At 42.0% G+C, this 17466-nt stretch overlaps 1 protein-coding gene across 27 annotated transcripts in view; it reads right to left on the minus strand.

The window, feature by feature from the left end:
• Positions 1-17466, minus strand: part of PLEKHM3 (pleckstrin homology domain containing M3) — a 195500-nt gene that overhangs the window by 166464 nt on the left and 11570 nt on the right. For 21 of the 27 annotated variants that reach the window (XR_006220911.1, XR_006220909.1, XR_006220908.1 and 18 more), the window contains exon 2: positions 5053-5973. Coding sequence is in view for 22 of the 27 variants with exons in the window: in XM_007089934.3 (XP_007089996.1) it covers positions 5053-5656 (604 nt within the window). In the remaining 5 variants the exon portion in view is untranslated. The other 6 variants (XM_042995196.1, XM_042995197.1, XM_007089935.3 and 3 more) reach the window with 5 other exon arrangements.

Below are 17466 nucleotides of genomic sequence, written 5' to 3' on the forward strand. Positions count from 1 at the left end.
TGCCCGAGTTCCAATCGAGGATCTGCTCAGGACCAGCTATGGGACTCTACACGCATTCCTTAAGCTTTCTGTGCCTCAAGTTTCAGCATCCTCAAAACGGGGTCAGTAAAAGTGTCTGTATCACAGGAGTATTATATAAGTTAAATAAGCTGTTCGCTGTAAAGAACTTAAAATCACGCACAGTGCTTGCTACAGCTATTGGTTGTGTCTTTTTTTTCTTCCTTCTCTTTCTACATGGGCTCTCTCACCCTGAGGACAAGCACACTGGGTGCTTGGCTGTTGGCTCTGGCAGTGACAAGTAAGCTGTTAATCTGTTTGACGGATTCTGCTCTCATATATTCCAAGCAAGAACCTAGGGAAGAAGTGATCGTCAAATCCAAAGTAATCACCTTCTGTAAAGAAACAGAGAACAGGGAAAAGTTGAGGAGTGATGCAAAATTACTTCAAATGATTGCTAGCTTCAGAAAGACTAAAGGGCAAAGCATAATCATTGCACCAGGCTTTGTGCTCACCAAGCAGCAGTCAGGTTCCTCCACAAAGGGGAATGCTTAACCGTGCCTGTGCGACCCGGGAGTCTGAGACGTATCTGAATACTCCTCCAAGGCCAGGGCAACATTTTGCCAACACCAGGGGCCGCTTTACAAGCTGTGTCTGTTTGATTTTCTCTTATCACAAGGATAGTGCAGGGCAGCCTTTGAGATGAAAGCAAATCTTCATTTTTCACTGCTGCTAAAGAGCTTCACAGAGAGGATGTGTGAGGTATGAAATGCTAGATGATGGCGCTAGGCCCTCAGAAAAGATGCTGGAGGTTTTTTTTCTAGAATGACATGAACTGGCTAAAGAGGTTATTGGCGTTAATTATCTTATCAGCATTACATCTTTTTCATTCAATTTACATCTTAAACAATTCATTTGAGCATAAACTATGTTCAAAGCACCATGTTAAGTACTGAGGATGAAACGGTAAGAAACAGTCCCTTCCTCATTGACCAGGAGAACTGTAAACAGTTGATCTTAAATCAGTGTGAGAGAGGGAATGAATGGTTTACTTCCCACTAACAAACCTATCAATAATATGAGAAAACACACTTCAGGAAGGCCAATCTAAGAAATATTTATTGAGAGGCCATTTACTGCAACACATCAGTTGGTATGCCAGGGAAAAGTAGGAGTCATTGGTTGTGTTACTTTGATTCTCATTGATGAGTTTCAAATTCAATTAATAATTGTAATAATATTATTAAATGTTTAAGATATCTATTAGGTGTTTACAAATGTGTCAAACATGGTTCTGAGAAGCACTTTCTATTTTTTAACCCATTTAATGCACACAAGATATTTAAAGTACCATTACTATCTCAAGCTTTGTGGTGGTTGTGGTGGTGGTGGTGGTGGTGGTGGTGGTGGTGGTGGTGGAGGAGGAGGAAGAAGAAGAGGAAGAAGTGGGAGAAGAAAGAGGAAAAAGAAGAGACGGGGAATGAGGAAGAGGAGGAGGGGGAGGATGGGGGGAGGGGGAGGAGGGGGATAAGGGGGAGGGGAGGGGGAAGAGGAGGGGGAGGAGGGAAGGAGAGGGAGGAGAGGGAGGAGGGGGAGGAGGGGGAGGAAGAAGTGGGAGAAGGAAGAGGAAAAAGAAGAGAAGAAGAGATGGGGGATGAGGAAGAGGAAGAGGGGGAGGAGGGGGATGAGGAAGAGGAAGAGGAAGAGGAAGAGGGGGAGGAGGGGGAAGATAAAGAGGAAGAGGAGGAGGGGGGGGAAGATAAAGAGGAAGAGGAGGAGGGGGGAGGAGGAGGAGAAGGGGGAGAAGGGGGAGGAGGGGGAGGAGGGGGAAGAGGAGAAGACACACCAGAAGACCTTCATACAGGCTTGCCCATCAGCGAAATAGATGGTATTACACCCAGCTGCCCACTGGCCTCATTAGGCCAGAACTTGATTTGCTTTATACTCAATGTGACATTTATCCTTAGTAAGGCTCAAAAGCCTGGTTATTCATCACCAAATGAGCAGAAGTCACAGAGATCCTACCTAATGAAGAAGATCCTTGGGCTTATTTTCATGGGAGGGAAGAGAGGGGAGGCAGAAGAGGAGGAAGGGGAGGACGAGAAGAAGAACCACTTCTGGTGAGTCTTCGTACTCAAGGTGAGCTCAGAAAAGGAGCTAGGGAAAAAAAATCAACTGAAGAAAACACAGGATCATGCAGTAACCAAACCTATAATTAAGAGAGTGACAGGGATAGACACAACATCAAGTTGACCTCATCCAAAGAAACCCATTAAATTTTTATTTCTTCTAAGGAGCCCCCAGACTCTTATGAACACTTGTTAATTTTTAGAACAGTAGGAGTAGGAGATGAGAGGATGAGGGTCACTTTTGGACACTGTGAATTTGAAGAGCCTGTGGAACATCCCAACAGAGATGTACGCCAGGCAGTCAGATATGCGAGTCTAAGGTTAAAAGAGAGGTCTGGCCTGACCCTAAATCTCCAGCCAAGATACTACACTGTCTCCCTCTGCTTTGGGGGCATATTTCTTCAGGAGACACAACAGGCTATTTTTCAGTTTGGATCACAAATTTCAAAGGTTTTAAAGTAAACTTTACTGAAAGATCTTGGCTGATTGTGACTAGTGTGCATTTGTGTGTTGGCACATCCCTCCCCTTGCCATGAGAATTATGGTCACCAGGGTGGGGGACTGCCACATATCTAAAACTCTTCTCTACCCCCAGCCTGAGAACGCATAGTCAGTGGGTACTCCCTGCTTACCCCTGCCCCTCACCTGGTAAGCAATACAAACATGATTTATCTTGCCTGTTCTCCAGAGTGTGACAGAAAGAAAAGGTATTAGGAACTTGGTATGCCATTTGTCCAACTGTGCTAATTCCTGCTAGGATATATATTCCGTGGATGATCAAAAGATGGCCAGATTATATACTATATCAATACCTGAAAGGCCATCTGTTACAGTAAACTTTTCAAAATACCATTCAGTACATACATTTCAACATGATTTAGTATTCAACTTTTTTAAAAATTGAGACTGAAAAAACAATAGTCACAGGGTGTCATATACTCAAGGTTCCTTTGGAGAATCTAAGGCAGCTCCAGCTCCTACACTAACAATCCAAATGACAGGAAAACTAAACCTGGAAATATGACACCCTCTCAACTTGGGTTACACCAGGGTTTTAGAATGGTTCCGGTGCTTTACTGATAAAAATCTACGTGAACTCTTAAGAAACCAAAAATCAACAGAGGTTATTTGTTAAATCAATGAGTATACTTGTTTATATATGAACTCAAGGCAAAGCTCTCGTTTTGCCAGGCACCAGGGTCAGAGCAACTTGTTTGTCCCCTAATATCTAATCAGCTACCAAGTACTGAGCTTTATAATGTCCTTGTCTTTTTACTCCCATGGTCACCACCCTTGGCTAGATGCTACAGAGGACTGGTGAAAGTCAAGGAGAAAAGAAAAGGAATTATAAGTCATGAATTTGAGTGGGAAGAAAGAAATATTTTATTTTTCTTTGAGTTTTTATTTAAATTCCAGTTATTAACATACAGTGTAATATTAGTTGCAGATGTACAATGTAGTGATTCAACACTTCCATACAATGCCCAATGCTTATCACAGGTGCACTCCTGAATCCCCATCACCTATTTCACCCATCCCCCCACCCACCTCCCCTCTGGTAACCATCAGTTTGTTGTCTATAGTTCAGAGTCTGTTTCTTGGTTTGCCTCCCTCTCTTTTTATCCCCTATGCTCGTTTATTTTGTTTCTTAAATTCCACATATCAGTGGATGGAGAGACAGAGTATTATGCTAAGCAAAATAAGTGAGTCCGAGAAAGAAGTATTTTAAAAGAATAGATTTGAACTGGATGTGAAAATAATGTAGCACCTCACAGATAGGGACGCTGCATTTCCTGAATAGACTTACTAAACTGTATCTCTTCTTCGAGTTATACTTAGAAACTAAATTTATTAATTAAAATATTAAATGTATCAATGGAATACCAAGCAAGGATAGAGACTAAAGTAGTATTAAAATAGCAGTTAAGGACATAAAACGGTATTCCCAATTAACTGAGAAGAAGCCATCTAAATTAAAGGTTGAATAGGAATGACAAGAATAGACAGCCTGTATAAATGAGGTTATCTTGAAAGAAAAAGCTGGGGGAAACAAAGAGATGGTTTGTCACGCCTCACAGAAGTTGTGTGCACATGCATGCGTATGATGTATGAGAAAAAAGGAAATTCAAGGCCCTACACCATGAGGTCTGAGCCAATCTCTCCCCCCTTTTCCTCCCACTACCCACCATGGGATCCTTTGCTCCCCCTGGTACTTCTCATCTCCTTACCTTCTTTCCCACCATAATCCCGAGTGTCCTCTACTGCGATCCCCTTTCTGCATCTTAGTATCTTTAATGGTTCAGCCAAAGCTCCATGAATTCTCATTAGCCCTTCCTGACAAGCCCACCACAGCGTCTTCTCCTTCCTCTGCCCTCTTACAGTCACTGTCATTTTCTCAGTGAAAGAAATCTCAACAATATAAAGTAAAACAAAAGTTCCTTCACAAATATTTCAGTTGACGACTACTACTTTCTCTCCCTGCGGGTGCCTTCTTGAGTGTTTGTTAGTGTCTGATCCCCTCTGCAAGCAAGAAGTTCTTTAAGGCAGGGATGGTTTCTTTATGGATCTTTAAACCCTTCACAGCACAAGGCTATGCCAATATGTGATCTGACAAACATCTAGCGATGCGAATAAGCAGTAGCATACTCTGTACAAAGGCAAATACCACACGAATTATGAGACTGTGTAGCTTCTAACACACAAGATCAGAAGGGGAGACTTGACCGCAGTTGTCTTTTCACTCAGCACTTCTTATAAGGATACCAAGACTGAGGCTTGAGGTGAAGTGTGAAAGTAAATGGAAGAGGGAGCTTAAGTAAGCAAAACCAGACAAGGACCCTGGACAATACACTTCTCATGAGGTAAATGTAATAGAGACCAAGGAAAATCGACAACTGCTCAATAGCTGTCAGATATCAAAACATACCAGTATTTCCTTGAGCATCTTCTACCTTATTCGGCAAGGACGACAGAAAGGACGGCCTGGTGAAATGAGGGCCCTGAAGAGACGACTGCTGCTGCCGCTGCAGAGGCATGGTTTTGAGGACCAGCCTCCAGTCCACTTGGGTAATATCTGATCTTGAACGTGCATGCCCTGGCTTGAAAGTAGAGGTCTCATCCAGTAAGTCATTCACGGATCGAGGTCTGTCCCTCCGACGCTGACAGATGTTGAAAAAGTTAAAGGTTGAAGCTTCTTTTTGTTCCATCCAGGAAAGATTATCTGGGGCTGTCCCTTTCTGAACCACAAACTGTTCTTTGGCAGGGAAGACATTTTGAGCTTTGGTTTCTAAGAGCCTGCTCTTACAGTGGTCCCAAATCAGGCCCCCCTTGCCCAGGGAGGCAACATTTCTGATAGCACCATTATCTGTTATGGTACTTAGTACCTCGTGCCCCACCAATTCGGGGACTTCCTGAATCCCATAAACCTCAGCTTGCTGCACAGCCTTTTCTAGCTTACTGTCAAAAGTACTGAAGAAATCCTCAGTAACTTCCAAGGCTGGGCTGATATCATCCACTTCCAAGGCTTCCATGTCATAGACTCCAAGAGCCCTAAGGCTTCTACGCTGCTTCAGGAAAGGGCTTCATGAACGTTCACCCAACAAAGAGAGGTGCTTCAGCAATACAGTTCTGGAAACAACTGAAAAAAACCTTCATTCGACTGCCTAAAGCAGACCAAAACCAAGGGTAGTTGATGTTTTTTCGGTCATTAAAAGCATTTGCTAGCGGCTAATGGCCATTAGCAGAGGTACGGGGAGACAAATGTTCCTTTGAGATTATTCTTCATTGAGATCTCTGAAAAGACAACAGGATGTGCTTGTCAAAGCAATGCCGTGCAATCCTTAATTTCCTGGAAGAAAAGAAAGAGCACAACATTGGCACATGGATCACTGTATTCTATAGTACACGAATCTGCCCAGCTATTTCCGCATCTCTACATCTTTCTACAGTAGTCACGCCCAAAGTGGACGACACCTACACAGAGGCTCCACTGTCAAGAGCACACATCACTCCCGGCTTTGTGTCAGAACTTACACAGAGCAGGGTGGAACGTTTGATAAGGGGAATTAAGGCCAATAGCTTTCACTCAGACAGAAAAGCCTTTGAGCACAGTTGTGAAAAGTCTGTTAAGGCAAATCTCTGTGATATGTTGACCTAAAACAGGAAGCAATGAGGCTAAGAATTCTGTGTCTGGGCCTACATCATAATCGGTCTAAATTCAAAAATGCATGAGTCCTTCCACAGACTTTGAAGGCTCTGATGGTGTATCAGGCTAAAAAATGCAAGGGGAAGGGGTGCCTGGGTGGCTCAGCTGGTTGAGCATCTGACTGGAGCTCAGGTCACAGTCTTGTGGTTCGTGAGTTCCAGCCCCACATCAGGCTCACTGCTGTCAGCATGGTGCCTGTTTAGGATTCTCTGTCCTCTCTCTCTGCCCCTCCTTCTCTCTCCCTCTCAAAAATAAATAAACATTTAAAAAAAAGAACTTTCTAAAAAAGTGCAAGGAGTAAGGACAGAGGGAGGCTCTGCCCCTTTCTTAAACCCAAATGTTACTGTGTCTGTGCTTCCCAGGTGTGGATTATGTAATACCTAACGAATGCCTCTGGACTACAGAATTCCTCCACTCATCTTGAAAATAAGGCTCCAGGCTCAACTCCCTAAGGCTTTGAGGACTGGCCTAGGAGTACAGGTCCAGCCTTGGGGCTGGGCAGAAAATATTCTATGTGAGCACTAACTCATTCTCTGGGAAAGACTGGATCTCCAAGGTCAGGCCAAATTAGCACAGACCTTGACAGAGATGTTGTCCAATGTGGTAGACATTAGCCATAGATGGCTATTTCAATTTCAATTCATAATAAAAATCAAGTAAAGTTTTTCAGTCGTACTATCACATCTCATGTGCTCAACAGTCACAGACACCTTTGTATTTGTACCGAAGAAATGAATGAAGAAACAAAACAACTACGCAAGGGTTTTTTGCCCTTAACTACTTACAAGTAGGTAAAATTGGGCAATTAGCAATACCTCTGCATGTTGCTGCAAAGGTTCATAGATGTGCTTTTTTTGTTTAAAACTGCACAATTTTATGGTTAATTAAAATCATTTTTAGCACTTAGGTCTTTAAACCATTACATTTAAATCAACAGCACCAATCTACATTGCTTAATGTATGTAAATTAAACTAGTATATAGAGCCCTTTATTTTAAAATGTGTCAAGAGGTTTGCAGTTCACAAGAACTCTGGTTAACCTCCTGTAAAGTGATAATGACTATGCATTTGTCTCTATTTTACATTTTGATACTTCATTATGTTAGCCCTCATGAAGCCAGGCAATGATTGACTTTTAGAGATAAACATCAGTTATATTTTTCTAGTTGCAAACAGGGTTTCTTTTCCTGTGTTTACAGTTAAGCCCTGAGTCTCTTGAATTGTGCAACAGGGTTTCACCACTTCTGTAATTTTGAAAAATGGGACTTTTCAGTTTCATCTTCTACACCAGAGGCTATGAAAAAGAAATACATTATAAATTTTAAAACATTCAGTTCTTTACTAAAATTACAGATGAACATAATAAAATATATTAAAAAAAAAAAAAAAGCCAAGGATGGCTCAGTCGGTTAGGCCTCCGGCTCAGGTCATGATCTTGTGGTTCGTGACTTTGAGCCCCACATCAGGCTCGCTGCTGTCAGCCTGTCAGTGCTGAGCCTGCTTCAGATCCTCTGTTCCCCTTCTCCCTGCCCTTCCCCTGCTTGCATGCTCCCAATAAATAAATAAATATTTTACATAAAAAGGCCCAAAATGGAGTCACTTGGCGGAGCCCAAGTGACATCAGCAAATCAAGACTTAATATCTAACCTTATTGCACATTCAGCCTCTTCCAGGAATGTAACCTTTAACCAGTCAATCTGGAATTACCAGATCAGCACTAGTGAGGTTATCTGCCTAATAGATCCCTGCCCTTCCCCTAAAGAAAGGTGACCTTGCTTGAAACAAGCCACTCTTTGTTAGAAACTTTAGTTTTCCCACCCCTTCTACCTATAAAAGCTTTCCATTTTGTAAAGCTTTCTAATTACAACATGGGATATCACCTGATTCATGAATTATTGAATACAGCCAAACTGATCTTCAAGTTTACTCTGTCAAATTTTGCTTTTTTAACATAAGTTTCCCATTTTATAAAAGATGCACCAAGGTGCAAAGCAGGTAGTTATTCGACTAAGATTATATTATGCATATCCCTTTTCTTACCCAGTGCTTAAAATTCAGTCTTTAATCATAATAGAAAGAGAGTAAATGCCTTCAAAGTGATTCTTTCTTCCTTTCTTTCTTTCTTTCTTTCTTTCTTTCTTTCTTTCTCTTTCTTTCTTTCTTTCTTTCTTTCTTGTCAAAATATCTGGAAATATACTCTTTGTGCTACCTGTTTAGGTATTCATAGGCTGGTTAGAAGCATGTAACCATTGGTGGCCATCACAGCTAGCTTACAGAACACTTCTACCCCACACATCCTAAAACCATAGACTGCTAGACAAAGAAGGGAACTTTGAAGTCATCCTTCCAACTCCAATCTTTCACAGAAGGGTACACTGCAGCCGAGGCATCATGAAATCACATGGACACCTTTGGACACATTAGGAAAGTCTTCAAAAGAAGGTGTCCTGAGTTGAGCTTAGAAAACTTAGAAGGTATTTGCCTGGATGGCTAGGAAGAAATTAGAAAGCATAAATTACATTTTGATTAGCAAGGGATTTTCAAGTTTATTAAGTGACTTTCCATAGGCAGTGTGGTGAGCAATACATTGGAAAGGGTCTGAACTAGAGTCAGCTCCGGGCTCAGATCCCAGTTGTCTCATATTAGCTATGTGATGAGGGGCAAGATTTCCCTGACCCACACCCACTCCACCCCAAGTCCTTCTCTAGGCTAACCTGTTCTTCCTACTCTAGGAATTTTGATTTTCACTATTTAACGCTTTCCATAGCCTCTGTTTGGAACTTATGCAGCTACTCCCTTTCCTTTCTGATGGAAATATGCATTTACCCTTCTACTCTTCTCTATGTGACCCAGCACTCTCATGCCCCTTTTTCTGTTCTTCCTCCACTCAGTCACACAGGCCTTTCAGTCCCTCCTTAGAGGTTTACCTTGTTGGCCTCCAGGCCCATCCACAAAGTTGTTCTCATTGCTGGACGGGCTATTCCCTCCCTCTCTCTTTTGCACCTACCTAATACCAAATTATCCTTCAACCTAACATCAAGTGACAGACCTGTATTCTCTAATGATGGACACAACAAATTCTGTCCCATATGATTCTCTGCAATGAGACCTTGTTACTCCCCTCTCAAGAACTGACTTTATTCTTCTACGCCCTGAATCTGGGCAGGACTTGATCAACAGAGGGTGCAGAAATGATGCTCTGCCCTTTTGAGGTATAGACCTTACCCGGCCTGGCAGCTTCCTATCTCTTGGAGCTCTAAGTTGATACCTAGGAAATAAGGCTATCCGCTAGAGAGGTCACATATTGCATCAGGGAGGCACCAGGCATGTGAGTGGAGAAGCCATCTTGGGTGACAGCCTAGTTAAGCCTGCAGAGGATTCCAGCCCCAGTCAGTGTCCAACTGCAACTCATAAGAGATCCCAAGTGAGAACTCTCCAGCTAAGCCTAGTTAACCCAGAACTGTGAGAGATAATAAATTATTGTAAGACACTAAGCTTGGGAGTATTTTGTCACACAGCAACCAATAATCAGGACTTGTCACTTCCTCAGGGAAGCACTCTCCAGTGTCCCAGACTAGGTTAAATGTCCTTAAGTTTCCAAGGCATTTGCATGTCTGTAAGTTATACACTTTACAGTCATAATTACCAGTTTCAATGTCAATAGCCTGTCTTAGACAGCAGCTGTGTCTATTTTGCTCACCCCTGGACCTCCAGAACACAGTTGCAATTTAATAAATCTTTGTTAAGTAATCTAATGAATTATTTTTGAGTGGTTATCTTTAAGACCATTGACATTATTTTCTTTTCCTCTTCTTCTTTTGTTGTCAGTACCTCTGACTTAACACCTCTTACCACATAACTATCTCCAGCAATAAACAGTAAATATAGCTGCTGCTTTAACAGTAGTAAAAAAAACAACAACAATAATTACTCTTTAGTGTAATAAATGAATTGACAGACCAATGTGAGAGATCCAGCCCTTTGCCTGTATTTGCATAGTACAAATTAAGCAATTAAAAAGAGTTACAGAGAGTTACAGTAACTTATTTATTCCATATTTACTGAAGGAGCTACTGAGTCCTAAGCAAAGGTGATACTATAGTGAAAAAAACAGATATAAATCCTGCCCTCGTGGAACTTACATTCTAGTGGAGCTCTTACCATATGTCAGGCATAGCTCTAAATGCTTTCCGTGTCTTACTCTCATGTGTAAGGTGTGGCTGAGAAGGCCTCCTGAGAAGGAGATACATTCCTCCATACTCTGTGTTAGTCCAACCCATCCCATCCCAAATCCGAGCCATCTGTGAAGTCTTTCCTAAGGACTCAGTCCTTTCAGATCTCATCCTTCCCGAAATGTCTAACCCATTACTGAACAAGTCAACTTTGTAAACCATCTTTTTCATCTCAATTAAACTATGAACTTCTTGAGGGCAAGCCCCATATCCACACCTGTCTCCCTGTTCCCCCAAAGCCGGAAAGGTCTTCCTGCCTCTTGCCTTCCTCCCTCCAATGCAGTCTCCACATCACTTCTCTTAACCCTTCACAGTCTCCCCAGTAGAAGAAGGGTCAGTAAACATTTTCTGTAATGAGTTAAGATAACAGGGGCACTTGGGTGGCTCAGTTGGTTAAGCATCCGACTCTTGACTGTGACTTAGGTTGTGATCTCACAGTAGTGAGATCAAGCCCCACATTGGGTCCCGCGCTAAGCTTGGAGCTTGCTTGGGATTCTCTCTTTCTCACTGTCTCTCTCTCCCTCTTTCTCTTTTCCTTCCCTGCTCACTCATGTACACTCTCTCTCTCAAAATAAATAAACACTTTTAAAAAATGTTAAGTTAATAAATAGCTTTGGCTTTATGGTCCAAACAGCCAGCTTTGTGACCACTCAACCCTACCACTGTCATGCAGAAGGAAGCCATTGACGATATGGAAATGGGTGGGCCTGTCTGTGTCTAATAAAACTTTACTCACAAAACAGGCTGATAAACAGAATGTAGCATATGCATACAACAGAATATAATTCAGCCTTAAAAAGGAAGGAAATCCTGTCATATGCTCTAATATGAATGAACTTTGAGGACATCATGCTAAGTAGGCCAGTCACAAAAAGACAAATACCACATGATCCACTGGATATGAGGAATCTAAAGTAGTCCAATTCATAGAAACAGAAAGTAGAATGGTGGTTTACCAGGTGTTTGGGGGTACAGGAAAGAAGGCAGGTGGTGTTGAATGGGTATGGATTTTCAGATTTGCAAGATGAAAAAGTTTTAGAGACTGTTTCAAAGCAGTGTGAATACATTTAACACTACTGACACACAGTCAGTTGAGCGTCTGACTCTTGATTTCAGGTCATGATCCCAGGGTCTTGGGATCAAGCCCTGAGTTGGGGCTGAGCATGGAGCCTGCTTAGAATTATCTCTCCCTCTCCCTCTGCCCCATTCCCTCCCCCACCTTCTAAAAAAGTTAAAATAAAGAAAAACACTACTGACACATCAAAATGTGAAGATGGTAAATTTTATGTGTGTGTGTGTGTGTGTGTGTGTGTGTGCATGTTTTTTTTTTTTTTTTTACCACAACTCAGAACAAAACAAAATACAAAGAACAAAACAAAAAAAGCCCAAGCAGGCAGAGCATCAGATTTTCTTGTGGGTAGTAGTTGCCTTGAAGACTCAGTCCAACAGAGGAACTGCGGCTTTGCCAATTACCTGCAATGGGACTTCAGCAAGTTACTAACCTCCTTAATTTCAGTTTTCTCATGAGCAAAATCAGCAAGTTAATAATACCTCTCTCTCAGGACAGTTGAGAGAATTAAATAAGACAATACATGGCATGGTTCCTGGCCCACAACACAATGGCCTAGAAGCCCCTACCTCAGTCCGCTCTGTCATCTCTCCTCCATGACTTCACACCTTCCCTACTGCCACCCTCCTTTCCATCCGGCCATACCGGCCTCCGTGCTGATTCTCAAACCCGTAGGCATGTTCTCACCTCAGGGTCTTTGCATTGGCTGTTCACTCAGAACCAACATGACCTTGAAGTAATTGTTCACGTCACCTTTTCAATGAGGCCTACCCTGACCATCCTATTTAAAATTATAGCAGATATCTGGGGCACCTGGGTGGCTCAGTCGGTTAAGCATCTGACTTCAGCTCAGGTCATGATCTTGCGGTCCATGGTTCGAGCCCCGCGTCGGGCTCTGTGCTAACAGCCTGGAGCCTGGAGCCTGCTTCAGATTCTGTGTCTCCCTCTCTCTCTGCCCCTCTCCTGCTCATGCTCTGTCTCTCTCTGTCTCCAAAATAAATAAAAAAACATTTAAGAAATTTTTTAAATTATAGCAGATATCTCTGCCCTGGACTTCTGATTCCTCTTACTCTGCATTTTTAAAAAATAAACTCATAGCTTTAAAACAGTTTTAAATTTATAAATTTATAAAAATGAGAGAGAGAGCAAGCAGGGAAGGGGCAGAGAGAGAGGGAGAGAGAGAATCCCAAGCAGGCTCCAAGCTCTTAGCGTTCTTGGAGCAGAGCCCAACTCGGGGCTCAATCTCATGAACTGTGAGATCATGACCTGAGCCAAAATCAAAAGGTGGACGCTCAACCTACTGAGCCCCTACATTTACAAAATTATTACAATGATAGTACAGTGAGTACCAGCATACCCTACACCCAGTTTCCTCCATGTGACATTTTACATTAGTATGGTACATTTCTCACAATTAACGAACCAGTACTGATACATTATTATTAACTGAAGTTCATACTTACTGGGATTTCCTCAATTTTTCCTAATATCCTTTTCTGTTCCAGGATTCTATACAGGATATCACAGCATATTTAGTCGTCATGTCTCTTTAACCTCCTCTTGGCTATGAGTTTCTCAGTCTACTTGTTTTTGATGACCTTGACAGTTTTGAAGAGCACTGGCAAGATATTTTATAGATTATCCCTCAACTGGGATTGGTTTGATGTTTTTCTCATGATTAGACTAGAGCTATGTGTTTTTGGGAGAAAACCCACAAAGGTGAAGTGTCATTCTCAAAGGCAGATACTATCAACATGACTTACCACTGTTTATGTTAACCTTGATCACCTGGCTTGACCTTTTTTCTTTATGTAGTTACTATCTTCTAACACACCACTTAATGATCTTATTTACTTAATGTTTAGTGTTTCTCTCTCCCTAATAAAGTATTAGCTCCCCAAGGGCAGGAATTTATGCTCGCTTTGTTCACTAAGGTATCCCAAGTGCATAAAATAGTGTCTGACATATTTAAAAAAAAACAAAAGGCACTAACTATTCATGTGTTGAATGAATGCACTGTTACTCCTTTGTGCGATGTTCATGGGCCTTCGTGACTACCCACCTCTCCAATTTGTAGATCCTAACCAGCATCCCCCTTACTGCTTTACTCCTCCCTGCTTTGCTCCAAGGTAGGGAGCCTTTCCCAATTGCTCAGGCTGTCTCGCAGCACCCTGGGTTTGCCATATCGCACTGAAATGACCAACAATCTCTATCCCACGTATCCCACTCTACACTTGAAGCGACTGGACACCAGGCAAGGTGCTTGCTTACTTACCCTCCTGTATAATCTGTGTCTTCATCCTCTGGGGCTCCATTTTGCAACCTCATTCTTTTTGGAACTTCGTCTTTTCCCTAGGATATACAGGCCTCAAATTCACTACAACACAAGCAGCTAATGCCAAATTTAGTCTCTATAAGTAAATACCTTTCCCTAGCATGCTTCATTTAGTTTTGAAATTAATTAAAAATAACAACATATTCAGACAGGTCAAAATATGCAGATTATGTTCCCCTGACAAAGTGAACCAAATAAATTGAGTGTGTAGGTGCAGTGTGGTTTGCCTCAGCACAAAACTGGAAATTAGGAGCTAATTAGAACTGTGTTCTAAATCTGGCTCAACCACACACACACACACACACACACACACACACACACACGTGCTGGGTGGCCTCCAGCAAATCGTTTAACCACTGAGTGCTTTACTCAGCTACCTGCATCCAACAAAGTTGCTCACATCAAATTGCTAAGCCTGTGGATCACTCACTAGGTATCTGTTCCAACATGCCTTTAAAAAATGTAAACTATATAATTATGGAGCATTCCACTGGACCTCACCCACTCAACAACCACATGTTCCTGGTCTATACCTTCAAAGATGTGTCAGCCCAACAACGGCAAAGTCAGCAACCAACTACTTACAATACACTACTTTTCAGCCAAATTCAATGATCTATAGATATTTTATCTGATTTTACATAAAATGCCCTTTCTGTAAAAAGGGTTATTTCTCCTATTTAAAAGATTGAGAAACTGAAGTCCATTCGTCAGTGTGGTAAGAAAAGCTCAACCCAAAGAATCCCTTGCACACATCATAATGTAACAGGATGGAGAAATCAGTGTGTTGCTATCTTCTAACAAGGAAGTCTGCTGTTTACATGCTCATTAAGCCAGGCTAATTAACAGGATGAATAAGTCAGTCCTCCCACACTGAGGCAGAAGCAGATATGAGCAATAATACCAGCCCAGCCCACACAAAGATGCCATGTTCTCCAAAGCTGGATGGTAAAAGTGCTGACTTCCTCCCACTTGACTTAAATGGCCTGTAATCAGAATTTAATGAGTGCTGAGAGGGTGTCTGAGGCCAGGTAGTTTTAGAAACAGCTGGACTATGGAGAAAAATGCAATGCTGAAGACACCTAGGGTAAACGGTTTCTGCCAATCTATTTTCAAACGTGAGAACGAAGAGGGATTACAAGGATGGTCAGCACATGTGGCTCTTCTGTGTTCTTCACTTTGGTTCGGGTTGTAGCTGACGGAAAATTTTCTAAGTTATATAATGTAAAGAATCCACCACACAGAGGATCTGACCCTAGTAAGACGACCTTTCTGGACCATAAGGCTATAAGAGATAATGGTTTTTCATGGTGATTTGACATACAGATGATGTAGGCGTGTGGATGGAGCAGAGGCGAGCCACCAACAGCAGACAAGGAAATAGTGCCAGTGTGGACCTCATAAGGAGTTCAGAGGTCTTTCAGAGGAGAAGGACACCTAGAAACACAGATGGAATCCCATTTTCATAGGCCTAGAAGGAACATTAAATGGCTACATTGTCTATAAGTTTTAATAAATGAGAAGTCTATTGCTATGTAACACATTAGGAGAATAACATTAAGAAGATAATTTGTATAGTGTTTTCCCAGTTCTAAAAGCAATAAATATTCATAGAAACTGGAAAATACTGACAGACATGGAAAAGAAAATAAAAATCAGTCATGGTCTCCTAACTCAGGGAAAATAAATCAATAGGTGTGTTGTGTCCAGTATTTAACTGGACTCAGATTACATATACAATTTGGGCACACTGTTTATACGCATGCTCAAAAAGCAAATAACACTAACCTTGAAAAAAAACAAGCAACGTCCCCAGGTGTGCTGTGCCCACTTACACCTCACAAGCTGGCACGAGGGCCCACTTGATTGAACCTCCCGTCTACAGCTCTCCGGAGACTTCCTCCATACACAACCACTAGTGTTCCTCCAAGTCCCGGTCCTCCTTGAACCAGCCCCTCCTCAAACATCCCCGGTGCGTCACAGGCACCACACACCGACTTTTCCTCTCATTTCTATCCTCTCATTCTCAGTCTCCATCTTCCTCCCTTCCTCACCAGTCTCCTCACCAAATGTGGGCATTGCCTGAGCTCTCTTCTCCAACTACAGCTACATATGCTTCTGGGCTCAATTTCTCCACACTTGTGGTTTCAATAATTACTTCTATGTTTATGCCTTCCAAATGTCCATTGTCAAGTCTCAATCTCAGGCCTAACCTCTGGTCCCAGGTTCCCAACTATTCATAGGACTTTTCTACCTGGCTTATCTCATGACAAAATTAAGCTCAATCTGTCTAAAACCACAGTCAGTTACTCATTCAATAGATATTTGGTGAACGCTCACCACGGGCTGGGCACTGTTCTAGGCACTGGGGAGACAGTAGCAAATAGATCCTTCAATGAAGCTTCTGCCGACAGGGTCCAACTTGCTCACCTGACACTCTAAACCTTGCACAATCTTGGCCTGGCTTGCCTGCCCCACTGCCGGCTTCTCTTCCAGAATATATTCGTTTCCTCCAAACTGCAATGCTACAGCTCAAATTTTGTTTTCCCAGCTCCAAAATGTTGGTTAACACAGCTATCTCTAAGGTACCCTCTCCCCACCTCTACCTGTGAAATTCTTTCCACTCTACAAGCTCAAATCCTGATCCTAAAACAGTCTGCTCTTTAATTTAAAGGTCCACAGAATCTCTTGGTACTGCCCCAACAACATATACATTGCATGCTGCCTGTTCTTTCTGAAATGATGACAATGACAATTATAATTTCTCAAAAGCCTATATTGTGCCAGGTACATTGCCTGTGTGTATCACAATGTGTAATGGGAGTATTATTATCCCCATTTTACAGACAGAAAATGAAGGCTCAAAGATAAACAATTTGCCTGAGGGTCAGACACCTACCTGCTGGACCTACAGAAACTTCAGAGTGGTGATTCTAACCCATTTCATTTTCATAACCCCCACTGGGCCTAGAACTATGGCTAGTACACAATGGGTACTCAGTAAATATTTGCTGAATGAACAACTGAATAAAGAGTAGGTTTTCAAAGCACTGACGTCTATAAATATAAACACCACTCTGGTTTTCTGGCAAAAGTACATTTAAATTCATTATAAGCTCATTTAAGTAACATCTAACAAAATGTATGTTGATTTGAGCTTCAAAATTTTTTCTTGGTAGAGAAAGCTTCTAAGCTGTAGGAACCAGGTTTAAAAATAACATGGCAAAGGTCAGGCAGCCAAGACCTCACTCAGACATTTTATAGGAACAAAAGCACCTATGCAGCGCTAGGGAATTGTTTTGTGAACCACTCCAAATCAGTAGTTGGGCTGGTCTCATTTCCCATTGACTTAGAGCTCAAGCTCTTTCTAATACCAGTAAAGAGATGTTCCCTTTGAAATACACCCAATCAATTTAAAGCACTTTTCAGTACATGTTTGCTGCTTGCAAAATCATTGAGACATTTAATGCCCCAAGATGTTTTCCCAGAAACCAAACTAA

Source organism: Panthera tigris, chromosome C1 (assembly GCF_018350195.1).
Source record: "Panthera tigris isolate Pti1 chromosome C1, P.tigris_Pti1_mat1.1, whole genome shotgun sequence".
Taxonomy (NCBI): Eukaryota; Metazoa; Chordata; class Mammalia; order Carnivora; family Felidae; genus Panthera; species Panthera tigris.